Source organism: Magallana gigas, chromosome 8 (genome assembly GCF_963853765.1).
Source record: "Magallana gigas chromosome 8, xbMagGiga1.1, whole genome shotgun sequence".
Lineage (NCBI taxonomy): Eukaryota > Metazoa > Mollusca > Bivalvia > Ostreida > Ostreidae > Magallana > Magallana gigas.
In genome coordinates, this window is record NC_088860.1 from 46,104,523 (window position 1) to 46,122,339 (window position 17,817).

Below are 17,817 nucleotides of genomic sequence, written 5' to 3' on the forward strand. Positions count from 1 at the left end.
ATCGTGGAAAGAAATGGAAAAGTATGTAGACAATTAGGTGATTAATTATGATCTAACAATGAATATGAAAATCGTCAGTCAGCATGCGACCCAGTTGAAAATTGTATTTGCTGACAAGGTCGTTGTATGCGTTTCAAAGTTTACAGTATAGAAAAATCTGAACGTCAGATGACAGTGCTTATCCATTTGACCAAATATTTACAGATGTTCTAGACTAGTCTTTTCCGGACTGTTTGATGTCCAAAATACAGTTACTACCACCCAAACAATTTGTATTGCCGTTAGAATTAAATTTGCAATTCATTTTTGACTTACTATTTGCACTATTGAGTATTTTCACAGTTTTACATGCTTTTCCCGAGTTAGATTGATACTGTTTGAATTTCTCGTTGCACTGTGACGTCCGAAGACGTCAATCCAGGTAGGTTAAGGCAACTCCGAGTTTATTGACCGTCAAAATTATTATCAATTTAAAAAATGTTTATTATTATTAGTTTATTTATTACGATTAAAAATAGATTAAAAGAGTTTACGCTTTTTTTAATAAACTGCTTCGCACTTTATAAACAGTAAACTGCCCCAATTATTTCTTATCGAATAAAACAAAAAATAATGAATTTATTTCTTGAAAAAATAGAAACAGTTTTCTTTGCAGAAAACTTAAACATGCACCTTTGTGTTAAAACGATCTTCTTCTAAAAGGTATCATGCATTGCTCTCTGTTGAAATTAAATCATGTTTCTTTGTACTTTAATTTAGTTATGTTACAAAATCTTACATCGCCCATAACTATATCACTTCTATAAAATAATTATGCTATATATTAATAACGTTAAGAATAATGAAAAAGTATATGCTTTTATAATATAAACAAAATGTATAAAATATGTATATACAGAAAAAATACCGCATTACATAAATCACATGCGTCATTAGGAAAGTAAATGTTTGTTGTCCACTAAAATAAATTCTTTCGGTCATTTTCAGAAAACGAGAGTGCCTTATTACGTTTACTTGTACATTTAACGCAAAAAGCCACAGTCTAATTATTATAGAAAACATGCTTATCTTTTATTTACAAATGACGGATTTTCTCCTTTTTAACGCTGGTCACAGTGTCCCAAGCTGCAAATTCGACAGGGAACTGTAGAGACTTATTTCAATATTTTCTGTCAGGCCAAATTTTATCTGCTGTTAAAGCACGTCAAGCAGAAAATAAAACGCATGCAATCCATAACTTTACTAATGCCATGAGGTTTTCCATGGTAGAATTTAAAGAAAAAGCAGAGACATATATAAGACATTCAAGGTCAAATTGCGTTTCAAAATGAATCGTAAGATTGTATGTTGGAACTTTAAGTATTTTAATAAGTTAATACTGGTATGCTGTATAAAACTTATATTCATGTATTGCGATTCCAAAACGCTGTGTTTCACATATTCTGTTAGAAAATAAAAATGGAAACCGTGGCGTTGTTTTCACAAGATGGGGGAAAATGGGGGTTTATAAAGGTTAAACAGATGGTCAGAAAGCTAACATACGTATTGGCGCGGAATATCAAAAACACTTTATCTGGAGACATGGGAAGTTTTCATGATCATGATGTCCCATTTGCTGTTTGCCTGGTACCTAAGAAATCAATTGTAAAGATGTTTCCTGGTAAAAAGTTTTTTTCATCATTCTGATAACAATTTAGATTCAAATAAAACACGCAAGTAGACGAATATTGAATTCCATTGATCTGAGAGGCATTAAATGGCTTTATAGTTCGTCATGTTTTCATTTGGTTATGCAATGGCAATATGTTAAATGAATCTGATACATATTTTCGTAAGTAAGAATAACTATAATTGTGCATACGTTCAGATGATTGCAAAATTTACCCATATGTTCAAATTAAATATTATCATTGCTTAGTAATATAACGTTATCGTTGTATACATTATACGTTTAAAAATGTTGATATGGTTTGTGTTTTCGCTCTGTTTGTCTCTTTATATTTACTATATTTCTATTTAATGTACAAAGGGTTGTTACACTGTATAGAGTACGCATACTATACCATAAATAAGCATGGCAAAATGATTTCAACGAAAATCTCATAAGCGCCGACAGCAGGTTCCGAATACAGGACTCTAAAATCATTACGACCAAAAGCGCAACGCTCTACCTTCGCGCCTCAGCACCGCTTAATATAATCTGCACTTAAACTTGATAATCTTTCCAAAAACGTCTCGTTATGGACAGGAATTTAGAAGTTAAAGTTTCTAGGAAACTTTTGAACAAATTGATTAAACAATTGTCAAAGAGATTGTACATGAGGATCATGGAAATGCTTTTTTTTATGACGCTTTATAAAGAATATACAAGGAAAACATTCAATGAGATATTGTTTGCTTAACAACTTGAGTTTTCTTGGTAAGGTCAATTATCGTTTCTCATTTCTTTTAAAGACACAAAATTTGATGATTTTTTGTAATTGTACAGCAACTTGTTGATTAAATAAAGAATCAAATTAATTGATTTATTTGAAAGAGCACACACTTTCTTTTTAGAGACAGCACGCAAATGTCACAGCTACTTATAACAAGGCACATCAGTATAAAAAGTATTTGACCAAGCATTTAGAAGGCACAAGATTAAGAAATATGGTGAAGTTGTTGTGCTCATTTTGGAAAAAATTATACCTTGTGATTTTTATTTTTATTTTTTTTTTCTCATTATTCTATTTTTTATAAAAAAAATTTTGTGAAATACACTTAAACAAACGCTGTGCTTCTGAAGGTAAACATTGGTTAGGTATTTTGTTTTCTATTCCCTACTTATTATCCGGCCTTCTCCTCCCTCTCGTTAGTGATGTTTGCATAATAAATCCAATTACTCAACCCAAAAAGTTCCCTTGAAAAAAAAAATATAATTAAAATTTTAAAAAGTCAAACGTAAAGTGCAACTTTACTTTAATCTAGATGTAAAAGTTGCCAAAATACATCAATTGTATAACGAACTGTAAATTTGCGAAAGAGAATTGGAACAAAACATTTAAGCATTCTTCTTTCTGAACAATAATTCGTATTTGAATTAATGAATATAACATTAATGAAATATTTCATATACAGTTACCTTACGTGATGCTCTTGCGTTGAACTCTAACAAGTAAACGGAATTATCCGAATAGATAATTTTGAGAGACACACAAGGTTTTTTTTTTTCTGTCTAACGACAATGAGCAACATTACATGACTTGATAGATATTAATATCAAAACATTAAACGCCGATTACAGTTTAAAATTCCACTAGATGTACACATTTTAATAATTACGTTACAATCCAGCGTATCTCTTGAACTTGCGTGGTAACGTCTGTTGAAAAACATGCAGAGTACCAATAGTAACCTCTGCCTCAGGTCAAATTCTATGTCCAAATAGTTCAAACGACTTGACAGTCTTTGTGCATTTTGCGATAAAGTTATTTGAACAATATGTCATTATACCGCGTTGTGTTTGAGTAAAATATTAACACAAAAGAACAATATTTAATGAGGCAAAAATAAACACGACTGTCACTTGCCCATACTATATAAGTTTAAACGGTTGACACAATGCATCTAACACCAATTTGAAGGTAAAAACAGTTCTTGGTAATGTATTTGAATTTATTATTTTTTTCAGATTACTTTTAAAAAATAGCTTTTATACCATTATGATGTTGCTTGCATATATCTTACACGATAAAAAATGCCATTACTGTAAATAATAATGATGAAGAGTATATATAAGTCCTTATTTATCAATCAAAAGTAGGATTGCGGCATACCGATAAACAGTAAAATTTCTATAGTTAACACACAAAAATAAATCAAGAACACTTTATGTTTTGTAGTTGACACAAATATTATAGTATGTCTATTTTAAAAAACCAAAAATTTAAAATCATATTTAATATTAGCTTCATTATGTACGTTTTATTAACATTTTATTCTGATGAGTTAAACTAGCCTCCAAGAATGCATTTTTGAAAACTTCAGAATCTTTGAAAACTACGAGTATTACCTTGGGTATCTGCATATGTATAAGAAGATCTAAAGAAAGCTAAATCACGTATTTATATTGAAACATAACTATTCTTCTTAATTTGAATAAACAATTTTGTATATAAAATCTACAAATTTTATTATCTTTTTTCATAGTTGCACAACGCTACATTATTCATTCAAAGAATTTGAAAGAATTGATGGTGATGAACGTACGTACATATAATCGGATGCAGTATTACAGTATACATAAACATTTCATAATAAATCATTAACAGAAATCATACTGTAGGTTATTTTTAACACGTCGTCTCTGTTTTTAACCGAATCCATTATAAATGTATAGATAAAACAATCAAAAACCATTCATAGAAGCTATGAATAAGAAATTCATGCATTTCGTTTTGTAAAATGCTAGAAAAAAGTATTTCCTTATTTGAAAGATTTCTTTTTTTAGAGTCCGGAGGATTGTTTTAATATGTAAAGCAGAAATTTGTGAACTCAACATTTCATATATTAAATGACATGTACCTTTTCCTCGTACAAAACCAAAATCATGCATATAAACTATAGTCATGCTACTTAAGCTGATATCGTCATTAAATTAATTCAATAATTTCTATAAAAACAAAGAAATAAAAAAGTAATTTTTATAACAATTAAATAATATAAAATGCTCGTCAAAGCTCAGTCTATGTAATTCATAGACTTAAAAAGAAAACAAACACATCAAGTAAGATATCAGATACGTTGTTAAGAAAATGTATTGTCCACTTAATATTTGATTTCAAACTTTTAGATATGGTGCTACAATCTTATTGTTAGTGTTAACGTCCATATGGTTGTTTTTGTTTTCACAGATGACGAGTGTTCCTATTTTTCTAACCCTGTTCGCCATGTCTCAAGCTGCAAATCCTACAGAGAACTGTAAGGACATACTGCAAGATTTTCTGGCAGGCCGGATTTCGTCTGCCGTTGGAACGCGTCAATCAATAAATATGAATCGTGCATTCCAGAACTTTACTCATGCCATGAGGGTTTCTATGGCAGAATTTAAAGAAAAGACAGAAGCTGATATAAGAATGATTAAAGGTAAATTGTATTTCAAAATTAATAATATTGGGGGTAAGATGAAACTACATGTATAACAATATCAATATATAAATACTAGTCTGTTAAGCTATCATAAAAGCATGTTATCCTAATCAAGCGCTTGCTTTCGATATTTCGCCTTTTTTTTTTAAAGAAAATAAACATGGAAACGGTGGCGTTGTTTTCACAAGATGGGGAAAAAAGACTTGTCCTTCTAACGCTGAACTAGTTCACTCGGGTAAATATGCTTAATTCAGTGTCAAAGTGGTTTCATTTGGTTGGGTTTGTAACATTATTTCATGATGAATACAAAAATCAACTCTGCTCAAGGTTATGTTGGAGGATCACTTTACAACAATCGGGGAGCAGCTGTGGAACCCCTGTGCTTACCCCGGGAACCTGAGTGGGGGGTCTATAGAGATGGGACTGATGGCCAGAAAGCCTACATATATGGCGCGGAATATCAAACAAACACAATATCTGGATACATGCGCAATTTTCATGATCATGATGTTCCATGTGCTGTTTGCCTGATACCAAAGAAATCAATTGTAAAGATGTTTCCCGGTAAAGAGGTGTTTTTTATCATTTCGATAAGCATTTAAAATGAAATATGAAACCCGTTGATCGCATAGACATTACCTTTGCGTCTACTTTCAATAATCAATATCTTGGCAGATATAATTTTTTTTTATGCATCGACCTAAGCATCGAATTTTAGAAACAAATTGTGTCACTGTAGCAAAAAAGACCTGTTACGAGGGATGGACGTTGGAATACAAAGGTTACCTGATGGCGGGGTATTTTAATCACCCAGCCGCCACATCATATACCTGTGTTGACGAACATCCGGACACCATACATGGGGGTCGGAGAAATGAAGATGGCTACCTCTTCTACCAAGTGGAGGCTATATGTGGATCTTTGAAGTGTCCACCATACGTTAGGGGAAGGGAACTCGTCTGTGCCGTCTGTTCTAAAGATTAATTATTGTATATGATCACATTCTAGTCGTCATAGATGTCAATATGAATAAATGCAAGTACACGTGTTCAGAGTTTGTCATGTTTGCATGTGCTTATGCATATGAATCTGATACATTTTTACATAAGTTAGAGTTACTCTCATTGTGCATATGTTCAGATGATTGCAAAGTAAACCCATTTCTTCAAGTCAAATATAGTTATTGTCTAATAATTAACGATTACGTCGTATACATTTTACACTTGTAAATAATAATATGAAACATACGTTGAGTTTTCACCATAAAAAACAAATTACTAAATCAAGCAAGTATAAATAAAACAATTCAAAATTGATAAAAGAGTAAAGAATCAGAACAAACATCCTGGAATGCGTGTGACTACTATTAAAAAGAACAGAATTGAAAATAAAAAGAGAGATACACACAATCTGGAAAATATTTTAATTTATGATGGGTTACAACGCTATTTGTAATGTTCATTTTTACATATTCTCGAGTCTTCTAAATGTTAATTTTTTTTTCAATGTTATAACACACTTGGTTAGCTTTCCTTCCTAATTATACACAATATTGCCAATATACAAATTTTATACTCATAAGTCGAAAAATATAAAAGTACTAAAGTACTGAAAACTGTGCCCCTTTGATATATTATAAATGTATTGCGCTGTTTACTGTTTGTTTGGGTGTTTTTTCCTTACTTTTGCAGTTGTGATATCTATAAAAACTTTAGCAATTTACATGTCTACTACCAGGACTTTGCTTTTAGCAAAGCCCGGTTTAAAATATTGAATAGATTGTGGTAACGCTTAGACAAAGATGAGTACGAAAATTAAATTATTTCATTAGTTTCTGTCTGTTATAAACCTGTATCACTGCATGATGCATTAGCGAAAATCAATCGTAATGAATTCCGATAAAAAGTTAGGAATTATTTTAGAATGAATATATATTAGTTGTGTGTTTTGATAACAAATTGAATTTTCAAAGCAAACGTGAAGCACACATGTACAGTGTATACAAGCTTTCTTTAGTTTTTATCTATGCAAACAACATTTTTGGATACAATGTTTCAATACACCTCTTATATACGTCTGGTACACCAATTTGAAATATTTACGATCTCTTGATTTTTCACTACACGGCGGTTTATGGTATTACTCATGTAAAAATATTTATACACTTCAGATTTTATAATACGAAAGCCAAACAGAAATATTTGAACAAACTGTTGCAGCTGCTTGGAAACCAATATACTGCATCGAAATAAATATCCTTAGTTTTAGTTAGCATTTCTATACCACCAATAACCGTTGGGGAAACAGGTCTTACAGAACTGATGATACTATATGTTAACAGATGACAAGGACAGGGTTCGGTAACGTAGGTAATGTAATATTTACCGGGGTAAAACATTTTTGCTCACTTTACATAAATGTTGTTATTAGCGTCAATATTAGTCAATGTAATGTGTCATACTAATGCGTGCGTTTACCGAAATTAATTTTTTGATATTTGTGTTCACTATAACGTAGAATCCTAGTCGATGAAAAGAAACTCATTCTCCATTTTTACTGCTAATCGTATATACAAATTACCATTTTTGATCGTCTTATATAAAAAAAAAACTTATGAAAAAGTCGTATAAACCTTATCGTTCCGAACAATTAAATTATAAAAGAAATCAATTTTGTTTATGATGAACTAAATATAATGTACGTACAAGGATATTTTTAGCAATAGTTAGATCATATAAAGTAAAATTTATGCGATTAAGAAGGGGGCAAAGAGAGCGAAGCTACCAACTTAGTTATTTTCCACTTTTTCATTCTTTACTCAAAAGTTCTGCTCTCATTAAATATCATCTCTCTTTTGTCTACGACTCTCTCAGCTGCCAAACGAAAATGTGACGTTGCTGTATGTGAACTTAGAGAAATGCTTAAAAGCATTAAAAGCATCACTTAATAGAATATTTCGCAACTGCTGATTAAATGAAAAAGTTGGTTATGTTCTATCAACCTTTAATCACCTTAAAAACGTCAACATTTTATTTTTCTAAATTAATAAATGAACTTTTTTGAAAAAAAAGTGTGAGGAATAGAAATAAAGTTTATTTCGACAGAGCACCATACATTTCGCTCATTTATATTTACATTCAGTGTATGTTTCGCCTAATGTTTGCATTTGAAATATGTGGCATTGAATTTCCTATTTTTAAAATTAAGTGTTTGTTATATTCAGTATAGTATATTCTCACTACATAAATCTATATAGACAAATAGTCAATAAATGTAATATAAGCTCGTCCGAAAAATATTGACTAGTCAATATTTTTTTTTATTTTTATATTCAGTAGTATATTCTCACTATATAACCCTTTATAGACGAATAGTCAGTAATTGTAATATTAGCTCGTCTGAAAAATATTGACCGGTCAATACTTCTTAATACTGGCTGGCTAGGAATAATATTTAGAGAATATTCCCTCTTTTACAATTAATCGCTTCTGAGTTGTTGATTCGAAAACGATGGCGTAAATAACTCTTCGTGACTCCAAAACAAGGTGACGTTATAATAGACAGCCAGTCAAGGCATGTAAACAACGGACGCGAAATGCGACGGTTTGCTATCATAACGGATATAAGGATTTGCGAATTACTGTGAAGTAAAATCAGGTAGAACATTTGTATGTTACGGGCGGCGGAATATATTACGAGCGACCGTTTGATGCTGAGGATATTTGGAAATAAACTCTGCACAAAATTGAATTTGTGAATACTTTGTTGATCTGTTTACAATTGCTTTCTTAAATTTTGGTTTGTTTCTTCATATAACAAAACAAATGTTGACTGTGTTCTCGGGCAACATTGATTCGCGTCGGGCAATATTTCATCCCTCGGGGTCTAATATAACCCATGTTGCCCTCAACCTCAGTCAATATTTGTATAATATTTCCCCTATGTTTGCGTCGAAAATCTGCGACGTTAGATTTCCCGTGAATGCACTTAGCTAATGCATGCGCCATGAGCACAAATATAAACGCCATCACGTGTTTTGAGTATTTCTTTGAAAGATTACATACAACGTTCAATCTTACATATCCAATTTGGTATCGACTTATGAAAAATAATCATTAAATCATTTCTACTCGTTAATAAAAAAGATTTTTCTCTACAAAGTTTCTAGCACTATATTTCTAATCGCGGAAGCGAACTAAACAACATGTTAACATGGCGGTTCCATGTATGTTTCATGTCCCTGTCTAAGAGCGTATATAATCATATGGTTTAACAGCGACGATACACATATATTTCCGGTCACAGACCACTTTTTTTTTACCCCTTGCTCATTGACCACGCAAGAAGTTCCATTTTTTTTAAAATGTATGTATTATTTCAAAAACTATCAGGGGTGCTAAATGGGCTGGCGAATTTTGTTCTTTTTGGGTATTGATGGAAAGAAGAAAGTTTGAAAAAAATACAGGCAAGAAAAAATACAGAAAAATTATCTTAAAAGGCGCAATAGAAAGGGAGTTTAGAGGCCAATGTTTACACATATATCCCATAGTGAAAGTGGATTTTTCATGGTAGGAGTTATTCAGGGGCCATATCTCAGTCCCCTCTCGATTGATTTTCTATAGTTTGGATATGTTGTTGGACTTGTGTCATTTTATAGGTATGCTATATTTAAATTGATTTAGCGGGTGGAATTTTTATATGATTTTTTTGTTGTATAAAGGAATGCGAGGGGAAAAAATTGTGGTATGTGTCCTATCATAAAATTAAATATCAGTACGAATATATTATAAGCACTAAAGCGCTGTCTTCAATTTGTCTGCACAGCTTGGTGTGTTATAGGACCGACGACATCCAAAAATAAGCTTGCAATGCTTAAATGAATACACTTTGCTAATACATGCGCCATGAGCACAAGTATAAACGTCATCACTAATTATCATAGAGTTTATTTACGGTTATTCAAACTGACGGAGGCTGGGTCATCGGTCCACAAGTTAACCACCAGTAGCCCTTACTATTAAATATGATATTTTTGGCCATGAACGATTATTTAGGAGAAAAAAGAAACTCCAAAAACGTTTTAGCTTTAAAATTTATCAATTTTTATACGGAACATTTCGTCTAAATGAGGTAAATATAACCAAAACAAAAAACAAAAAACAACCATCCAGTTCTTTTAAAATAAGAAGATTCTGATTGCCAACATCACAATGCCATCGTTGAATACGGCCTATAGAACATTTCGATGAGCTAAGAATGGTTTTTTTTTTAATAAAAGAATACACCTTTTTTTATTTTTTGGCTTCAAAGACGAATGGACTTCAGTACCAGCAAATGTTTAATTAATTTTGTAATTTTCCTCTTTAAAGTATAAGAAATAGATAATGTTGTGTTACCCAACATATGCATTAATATACATATATTTGAATTATATATAATTCTTACATTTAGATAGTGCATATATGTCACTCCCCATTTTTTTAGCATTACAGATTATGGCTGTACCTGTGTTACCCATGATTCTGTTTATAGCACTTGCTGGAACAAATGATGCCAGTAGTAAGGTCATACTACAGGGCTATTTGACAGGACAACTGACGGGACAATTGTCCTCCAACACAGGATCGAATCAAGTGGACGCATTGAGGCGAGAATTCAAAACGTTTACAGATTATATTGAGAAATCAGTTAAATCAATGAAGGCCTTTAAAGAAAAGGCAGAGGGTACTTTATTAAAGATACAAGGTATACTAATTCTTTCAATATACATGTATGTGTAATTGATGATATTGTCGATACAATATATGTTGCCCTTTATATGTAGCCCACCACCCAACCATTGACTTAAACTTAACTTAGTTTCAAACGTGGAAAAGTCCAAACTCGTCATAATTTAAGGTAGTATTTACTAATATTTTAAGGTACAAATAAGAGTAGCGTTGTTTACACAAGATGGGGGAAGAGGACATGTCCTACGAATGCCGAAGTTGTTCTCTCTGGTATGTTTTATTTAATATATTCTTATGTAGCGTTTTGTAATCTGTAATACAATAGCGCTTTAAAAAAATAATTGTTGCAGATTTGAGACCACATCTTTCAAAAATTAATGAATCAACATTGTTTACCTTTAAAATCCCCTTTCCGCTACTATCAATTATGGTACTTTAAAATATCTGCCCTTTTATACGAGTACTGCGCCTTTAATAAAAGAGCGATTGTAACAGCCGAATTCTGCTGACAAGGAAAATACACAGTGCTCAACATTCTAATTGCACAATTTTATTTTTCATTCTGTTAACCGATATCTAAAAACTTTGGCCTTAAAATATATCAACTTTATTAAAGAACTAGATATGATATTAGTCAAATTTGGCCCCCAAAATTCGCTATTTTTAAAATGATTCAGGTACATTAATTTGTTGAATTATTTTATAAAAGAGTTGACATGAAATATGTTTTTCACTTATTTATTTTATTTATATGCACTCTCTGGCAGTATATGACGTCAGAAGTGACGCTATTTTTATAATTCAATCAAAATCAATCAAAAATTGACATTTTTCTCATCTTTTTTCGAATGGGAAATATAGAGCGACTCTTTGAACAAGAACGAACTTTTTGTCACTTATAAGTATTGGAGAGATACATCTTTGGTGAAAATATTTTGCTTGTTCAGACAGTCGCTCAATGTTTCCTTAAGGAAAAACTGCCTCAAAACAAGCCGTTTTATGCTAAAAATTAGAAAATGGCGGGAAAAGGTAAACTTTATGATGTCATATTTTTAAATTGTGGGCACTAAAATCAAAATGAATATTACGAAAAAACTTCAAATGTATATTTGTACAAATAAAACAAAGAATTACAGTGTAATGACAATGTTCATTTTAGGGGGCCATTTTAGGCTCAAACCATATATAGTCCTTTGATTCTTTTAAATGTTAACAAATATTTAAATCTATGAAATGTTCATTAGTTAAAATATCAAGTCGTGACCCGGTCTAAAGTCGCAAGGAGAGTTCTTATTCTTCGAGGATTACTTAAGGAAATATTTTGTGATTGTGACTTCTGTTTTATGCATAAATATCACTTAAATTAGTCAATTCAATTTAATAGGAGGAAAAATAGTGAATGTAAATATATGACTCAGAAAACATCTCAACCGGTGTTATTATATAAATAGTGCCTGTTTAGGAAAGTAAGAGTTGAAATTGACGCCCCGAGAAAACCATTGTCAACCGACGCGAAGCTGAATGTCTTAATTTGAACGACGTGAATTCTATGGAAAACCGAACGCACATATAGGTTACGCACATGTAACAATTCGTTGTGTTACCCGTTGCCAAGTGTGTTGCTAACGCTGAGGGTAATAGTATACAATTATTTAATGCTTGAGCAGTCAAAAGACCAGAATATTTTTCCCTTGGTGCAGGGAACAGCTCAGTATGATCTATTGCCCGAGGCCAACGGCCGAGGGCAATAGATCATACTGAGCTGTTCCCAGCACCAAGGGAAAAAAATTCTGGTCTATTGACTGCTCAAACATTAAATAATTGTTATATTACCTAATTCCTTTTTTAGTTTTCCGGGTTTACAATTTGCATACTGTCGATCTTTTTCGTGCCATTATGCAATACACTAAAAAAAAAATTTCATCCTTTACATGCACCAAACCTGTTGCATGCATTACAACATCTCAATTTAATATTAGTTTACGCAAAGAAGGAGGAGTCTTCAACCCATTAGATTTTAAATAGTCTTTTACCTTATATGAAGCTTAAAACTGTTGATTATTTGATACTCCATTTTGATAACATTGAATTTGGTTTCACCAAGTACTACAAACAGCGTCTATGTAAAGGAATATACACTCCCTGAGAAAGGATGTAACATCATAACATGCATGCGTTCTGATATACGTTGCCGGTCCAATAGATCACAGTCTATTGACTGCCGGTCCAATAGATCACAGTCTATTGACTGGCGGTCCAATAGATCACAGTCTATTGACTGGCGGTCCAATAGATCACAGTCTATTGACTGGCGGTCCAATAGATCACAGCCTATTGACCGGCGGCCAGATAGATAACAGCCTATTGACCGGCGGCCAGATAGATCGCAGTCTATTGACCGGCAGTTCAAAAAGAAGCAAATATTTAATTTGTAATAAAACAACACAATCCCTTTGATTAGGTAATAAAACGGAATATCTACTGCGTCTAAAGCAATCAGATTTCATTATTTAACATGAAAGTATAATGAATATAATTTGTACATAATTCATTGGTATGTCTTTCTCCTGTAATTATTTAAACAATAAAGTGCTTATTATATATATAATTATTTGGTGATTCGTTCATCGCAGAAAAAATACACAAATCTCGTTAGTCGGTTACATACTTTATGTATTTTTTCTGCAATGATCGCTACCTGTATAATCCGCCTGAACCATCAACTAAAGCATTTTATTGTTCATATTAATATCTTTCTTTTAGTTAATTAATAAATTGATTAAGAAAAGTAAGTAAAATTCACTTAAGTACTATTAGTGTACAATAGTTTGTTAGCAGGTGAGACTTTGAGCTAGTCTGACATTATCATGATTATTTCATGCAGTCTGTCATTTTTTCTCAGGTCGCTGTAGGTCTCGACCAATCGATAAAGAGGGCGTGTCAATTCCTTGTCAGTTTCAACCGCTGTAGATTTCGACCGATCGATAAACAGGGCGTGTAAAGATTTCAGTCTGGCTGTTTATATAAAATTATAATTTAACTATAAGTTTTCGTAAGAAATAGAGGAAATCATAATTGGTAGATGTAAATAAACTAGTATGCCATGTACTTGTCTGTCCTGGTATCTGAATTCGAAATATTAAATAATATATTTGTATATTTGAAGATGCTGGATCGAATATACAATGATTTAGTTGTGTATGGTGCAGTTTTTGGTGCATTTACATATGCATGTATTATGTACATTTATAACATCAACCACATCACTTAATTACATATTTTCAATTACATTACCATAGGCTTTACTGGTGGATCAAGGTATGACCACGTGGGAGCAGCAGTTGAGCCTCTCTGTTTACCCAGAGATCCGGAGTGGGGGGTTTACAAGGATGGAATTAATGGAAACAAAGCTTACGTATTTGGCGCGGAATATGAGACAAACACATCTCCTGGCAAATTGCCAACGCTTTTTGAACAAGACATCCCCTGTGCTGTTTGCCTTCTTCGAAATAGATCCGTCGTCAAAATGTTCCCAGGTGAAACAGATGACTATTTTTATTAATATGTAAACGATGTTACCGTGGGGCCAACTGCTGATCATTTGGGGTTTAAAAAGAGACAGTACACTTTGATTTTTGTAAAAGAGAGAAAAAAAAATAACCTGAAACGTGCACAGTAGGATCCACCTGCGTACTCAAATCATAAACTGACGTTTACCTAAACGTAGCGTGTTCATTGTACATTATTATACTTTCATGTTAAAAACTGAAATCTGATTGGTTAAGACGCAGTTGATAATTCATTCTATTACCCTCAGCGTTAGCAACACACTTGGCAACGGGTAACAACTAATTGTTACATGCGCATAAATTATGCGCGTACGGTTCGCCGTAAAATTCACATCATTTCTATATTAAAGCAGTAAAAAATTCTCTAAAATCCGCTTCGCGTCGGTTGACAATGGTTTCCTCGGGTGTCAATTTCAACTGTTACCCTCCCAAACAGGCACTATTATTATATTATGACCTCATGTTTCCTGCGTAAAACAAGTTTTGTCTTCGAAAATGGCCAAAGGAAGGCCCGTGATTACGAGAATATTTTTTTCATTTTTTCTTACAGTGCTTTTTTAATTCCGATATCGATAAATTGAAATTTGCTACTAATTTGATACATATTTGGAAAAGGATGATTTACACTGGCGAACGAGTGTCAAAACCTCAAAATAATGACATTTTTAGAACCTTTTCTTTCATAGAGTGGGTCTGAGCTCCATATTTTTTTCATAGTCTAAATAAGATTTAATGGTAATCAAACCGATTTCTATCAACAAAAACGTGGAGAGATAACCCACCATACTTTTAAAATGCCATTTTGTATCCCGACAATTGAGCGTTTGGGAAAAATAATGCAAGTCCGTAAATCCGTGGCCATAGTCTGATATAGTTCTTAAACAACACACTTTGTTGTGACTTAAATGGCTCAGTGGTAAGAGCACCACACATCAGGTAACTTTCAAGAACTAGGGTTTTTAGGTTGTAGATCCGTTGTCACCCAAACTGTAGAATCTAATTGTTTTTAATTCAAAACTGAATACAGTTAGGGATTTTCCTTTTGTAAACTTGTATTATAACATATCAAGTATACTCGATTGAAAAAAAATAATTTCGAAACTGTATTTTATGACTAAACCAAATGGGCATTTGTGCTATCTTATTCCCCCACATTTTGAGAGTGTTATAGACTTTCAGCATACAATGACGCAATTAGATAGAAAAAGTCTGAAATTTTTAAAGCCAAATTTTGCAAAAATTTAACTTTTGAAGCCCTTTATCTTAAATTAAATTAAATCTTAATCAGACATCACTGACCATCATATCTTATTATGTAAAAATAATACTAAACACATATCAAGGAAAACTAAATTAATTTTTAAAAAGTGCAAATTGCAAAAAAGGTCTGGAAAAATTAAGCAGCTTCATTTAAGTTTGATGAATTAAATAATTTTGCCTCACTAAAAATACTGGCAACAAATGCCAATCATGCTGAAATTGCAGGTGGTAAAATGTCAAATTAAACGTGACCACCCTTTTCGTTGTATTTGCCTTGTATTTTTAAGTATGTTTTGTCTACATATTTCAACGGTATACTTCTCAAGAAATTCTTGATACAACAACATTGAGGAGTAGGAACTCTTAACAAGCGTATCCATTCGTATAGTCACATACATGATTTATTATAATATTCTAGCAAGAAAAACGTGTTACAAAGGATGGAAGTTGGAGTACCATGGTTACTTAATGGCAGGATATTATAACCATCCAGCTGATACAATGTACACTTGTGTTGATGGCGATCCAGACACTCTACACGGTGGTCACGCCAATAAAAATGGTAAACTATTCTATTCCGTAGAGGCTCGTTGTGGCTCCTTGAAGTGTCCACCCTATGTGCAAGGAAGAGAACTGGTATGCGCTGTTTGCTCTAAAGAATAAACGTATTTGTATCGTGTTTTTTTTATGTTCTGCTGATTATCTTAAGACTGTTGTTCATAATTGCTGGTTATTATTACTTTCAATACCGGAAAATGAAATTTGATAGATATGATATAAAAGGGGCATGGTCACAATTTTTGGTCATATGAACTTTTTTCTGTTTTTACTATTTACAATGCTTTAGGAATGCATTTCTGTTGATCAATCAAAATTTGAGAGTCAGTCGTAGAGTTATAAGCACGATACAGACGATCGAGGGCTTCACAATTTCCTGTCATATAAACAAGGCTCGTGGCCTGTTTTTGGTTACATATGTTCAATATAACAGTAAAACAATCTTTTTCTAGCTGATTTGTGAAACTTCTTATTCATTTTAACCATTAATAAACAGTTCCTGACGTTTAACACATTTATTTGGGATCTAAAACTGAAATTTTAACTTCAATATTTAAATTGTAAACAAAATCTTTGTTTATACATATCAAAGAATTGTAAGCAATGCAACTCGCTTATAACCCAACAAATGACACTCAATTTTGGTTGTTTATTAAAAATGCCTTACTGAAGCATTGTAAACATTAAAATTGGAAAAATGATTTTTGACCAAAATCGTGACCATGCCCCTATATCATAATGGAAATTCTTTAGAAATTGGTTAAGTACATGAGTTATATAGATAGTGTATGTTTATTTATGTTCATGGAGAAATATGTTATTAAGTGTTAAGACAGTGATGAGCCTGTCGACGCCAGGTCAGAAATATAAATATAATGCTACCACTGACCACGGTGCGTCAGATCATTAGTATGCACTTGATCGCATTTACTTATTATGTCGCATTTACTTATTAGGAGGAGAATGTTGTAGCGCAGTGTCCGTGCGTATAAAATCGGAGTGCGGGAAACACAGCTTTCCAGTAGTCATACAGAAGCTGTCTTTCTGCCTGATTCACCCCTGCAAATGTTATTGTCATTTAAATTTTAGACCACGTGATTTTATTTTACCCTTTCAGTTTCGCAGTAAAAACCATGCTTCGTGTTTATAGTTTATTTCATAGAATCTAGGTACTTGTAGTCAAATATAAAATCTAGAGGTTTATTGATTTTAAACTTTATCTTCATTAATTGGTGGATAAAATGTGTTCTAGAAATAAATGCGACAATACAAAATATAGTTTTTGTCTGTTGTTGCAACAATTAACATGCTTGTAGAGATCCCCCTGAGGATTAATTTTCGATCCGCGCCTGACCTAATAATACCATCAATAGTTAAACAGACTATACTATTTTATGCAGAATGTTCCTTGAAAATGGCTCGATATAGTAAGATTTTTATGCAAAACAGACACCCATTATTTTTTCTAAAAACATGGTATTGCACACCATAAGCATCAAACATGGCTATGATTTTATTAAGCAACCCAATGTTTATATTTTCAACCACTCTACACATGGCTGAACACAAACGAT

The 17,817-nt window shown here is 32.4% G+C and overlaps 2 protein-coding genes across 2 annotated transcripts; both read left to right on the forward strand.

Annotated features, from left to right (window-relative positions):
• The first annotated feature begins 3,618 nt into the window (after positions 1-3,618).
• Positions 3,619-6,168, forward strand: LOC105343661 (uncharacterized). Its single transcript, XM_011451097.4, has 6 exons — positions 3,619-3,639; positions 4,189-4,244; positions 4,893-5,124; positions 5,279-5,362; positions 5,455-5,691; positions 5,867-6,168. The coding sequence occupies exons 2-6, from the start codon at positions 4,233-4,235 to the stop codon at positions 6,109-6,111; spliced, it is 810 nt and encodes a 269-aa protein (XP_011449399.3). The 5' UTR covers positions 3,619-3,639; positions 4,189-4,232; the 3' UTR covers positions 6,112-6,168.
• A 1,233-nt stretch (positions 6,169-7,401) lies between these two features.
• Positions 7,402-16,348, forward strand: LOC105343662 (uncharacterized). Its single transcript, XM_011451100.4, has 5 exons — positions 7,402-7,496; positions 10,612-10,872; positions 11,049-11,126; positions 14,156-14,392; positions 16,104-16,348. The coding sequence occupies exons 1-5, from the start codon at positions 7,469-7,471 to the stop codon at positions 16,346-16,348; spliced, it is 849 nt and encodes a 282-aa protein (XP_011449402.3). The 5' UTR covers positions 7,402-7,468.
• Positions 16,349-17,817: the final 1,469 nt, after the last annotated feature.

Bases quoted from the DNA above. Each gene is read 5' to 3' on its own strand.
- LOC105343662 (XM_011451100.4), top strand. From the start codon at position 7,469: ATGACAAGGACAGGGTTCGGTAACGTAG. The intron at 7,497-10,611 runs GTAATGTAATAT...CCATTTTTTTAG, and splicing joins GACAGGGTTCGGTAACGTAG to CATTACAGATTATGGCTGTA. The intron at 10,873-11,048 runs GTATACTAATTC...TAATATTTTAAG, and splicing joins TACTTTATTAAAGATACAAG to GTACAAATAAGAGTAGCGTT.
- LOC105343661 (XM_011451097.4), top strand. The intron at 5,363-5,454 runs GTAAATATGCTT...ACTCTGCTCAAG, and splicing joins CGCTGAACTAGTTCACTCGG to GTTATGTTGGAGGATCACTT. The intron at 5,692-5,866 runs GTAAAGAGGTGT...GTGTCACTGTAG, and splicing joins AATTGTAAAGATGTTTCCCG to CAAAAAAGACCTGTTACGAG.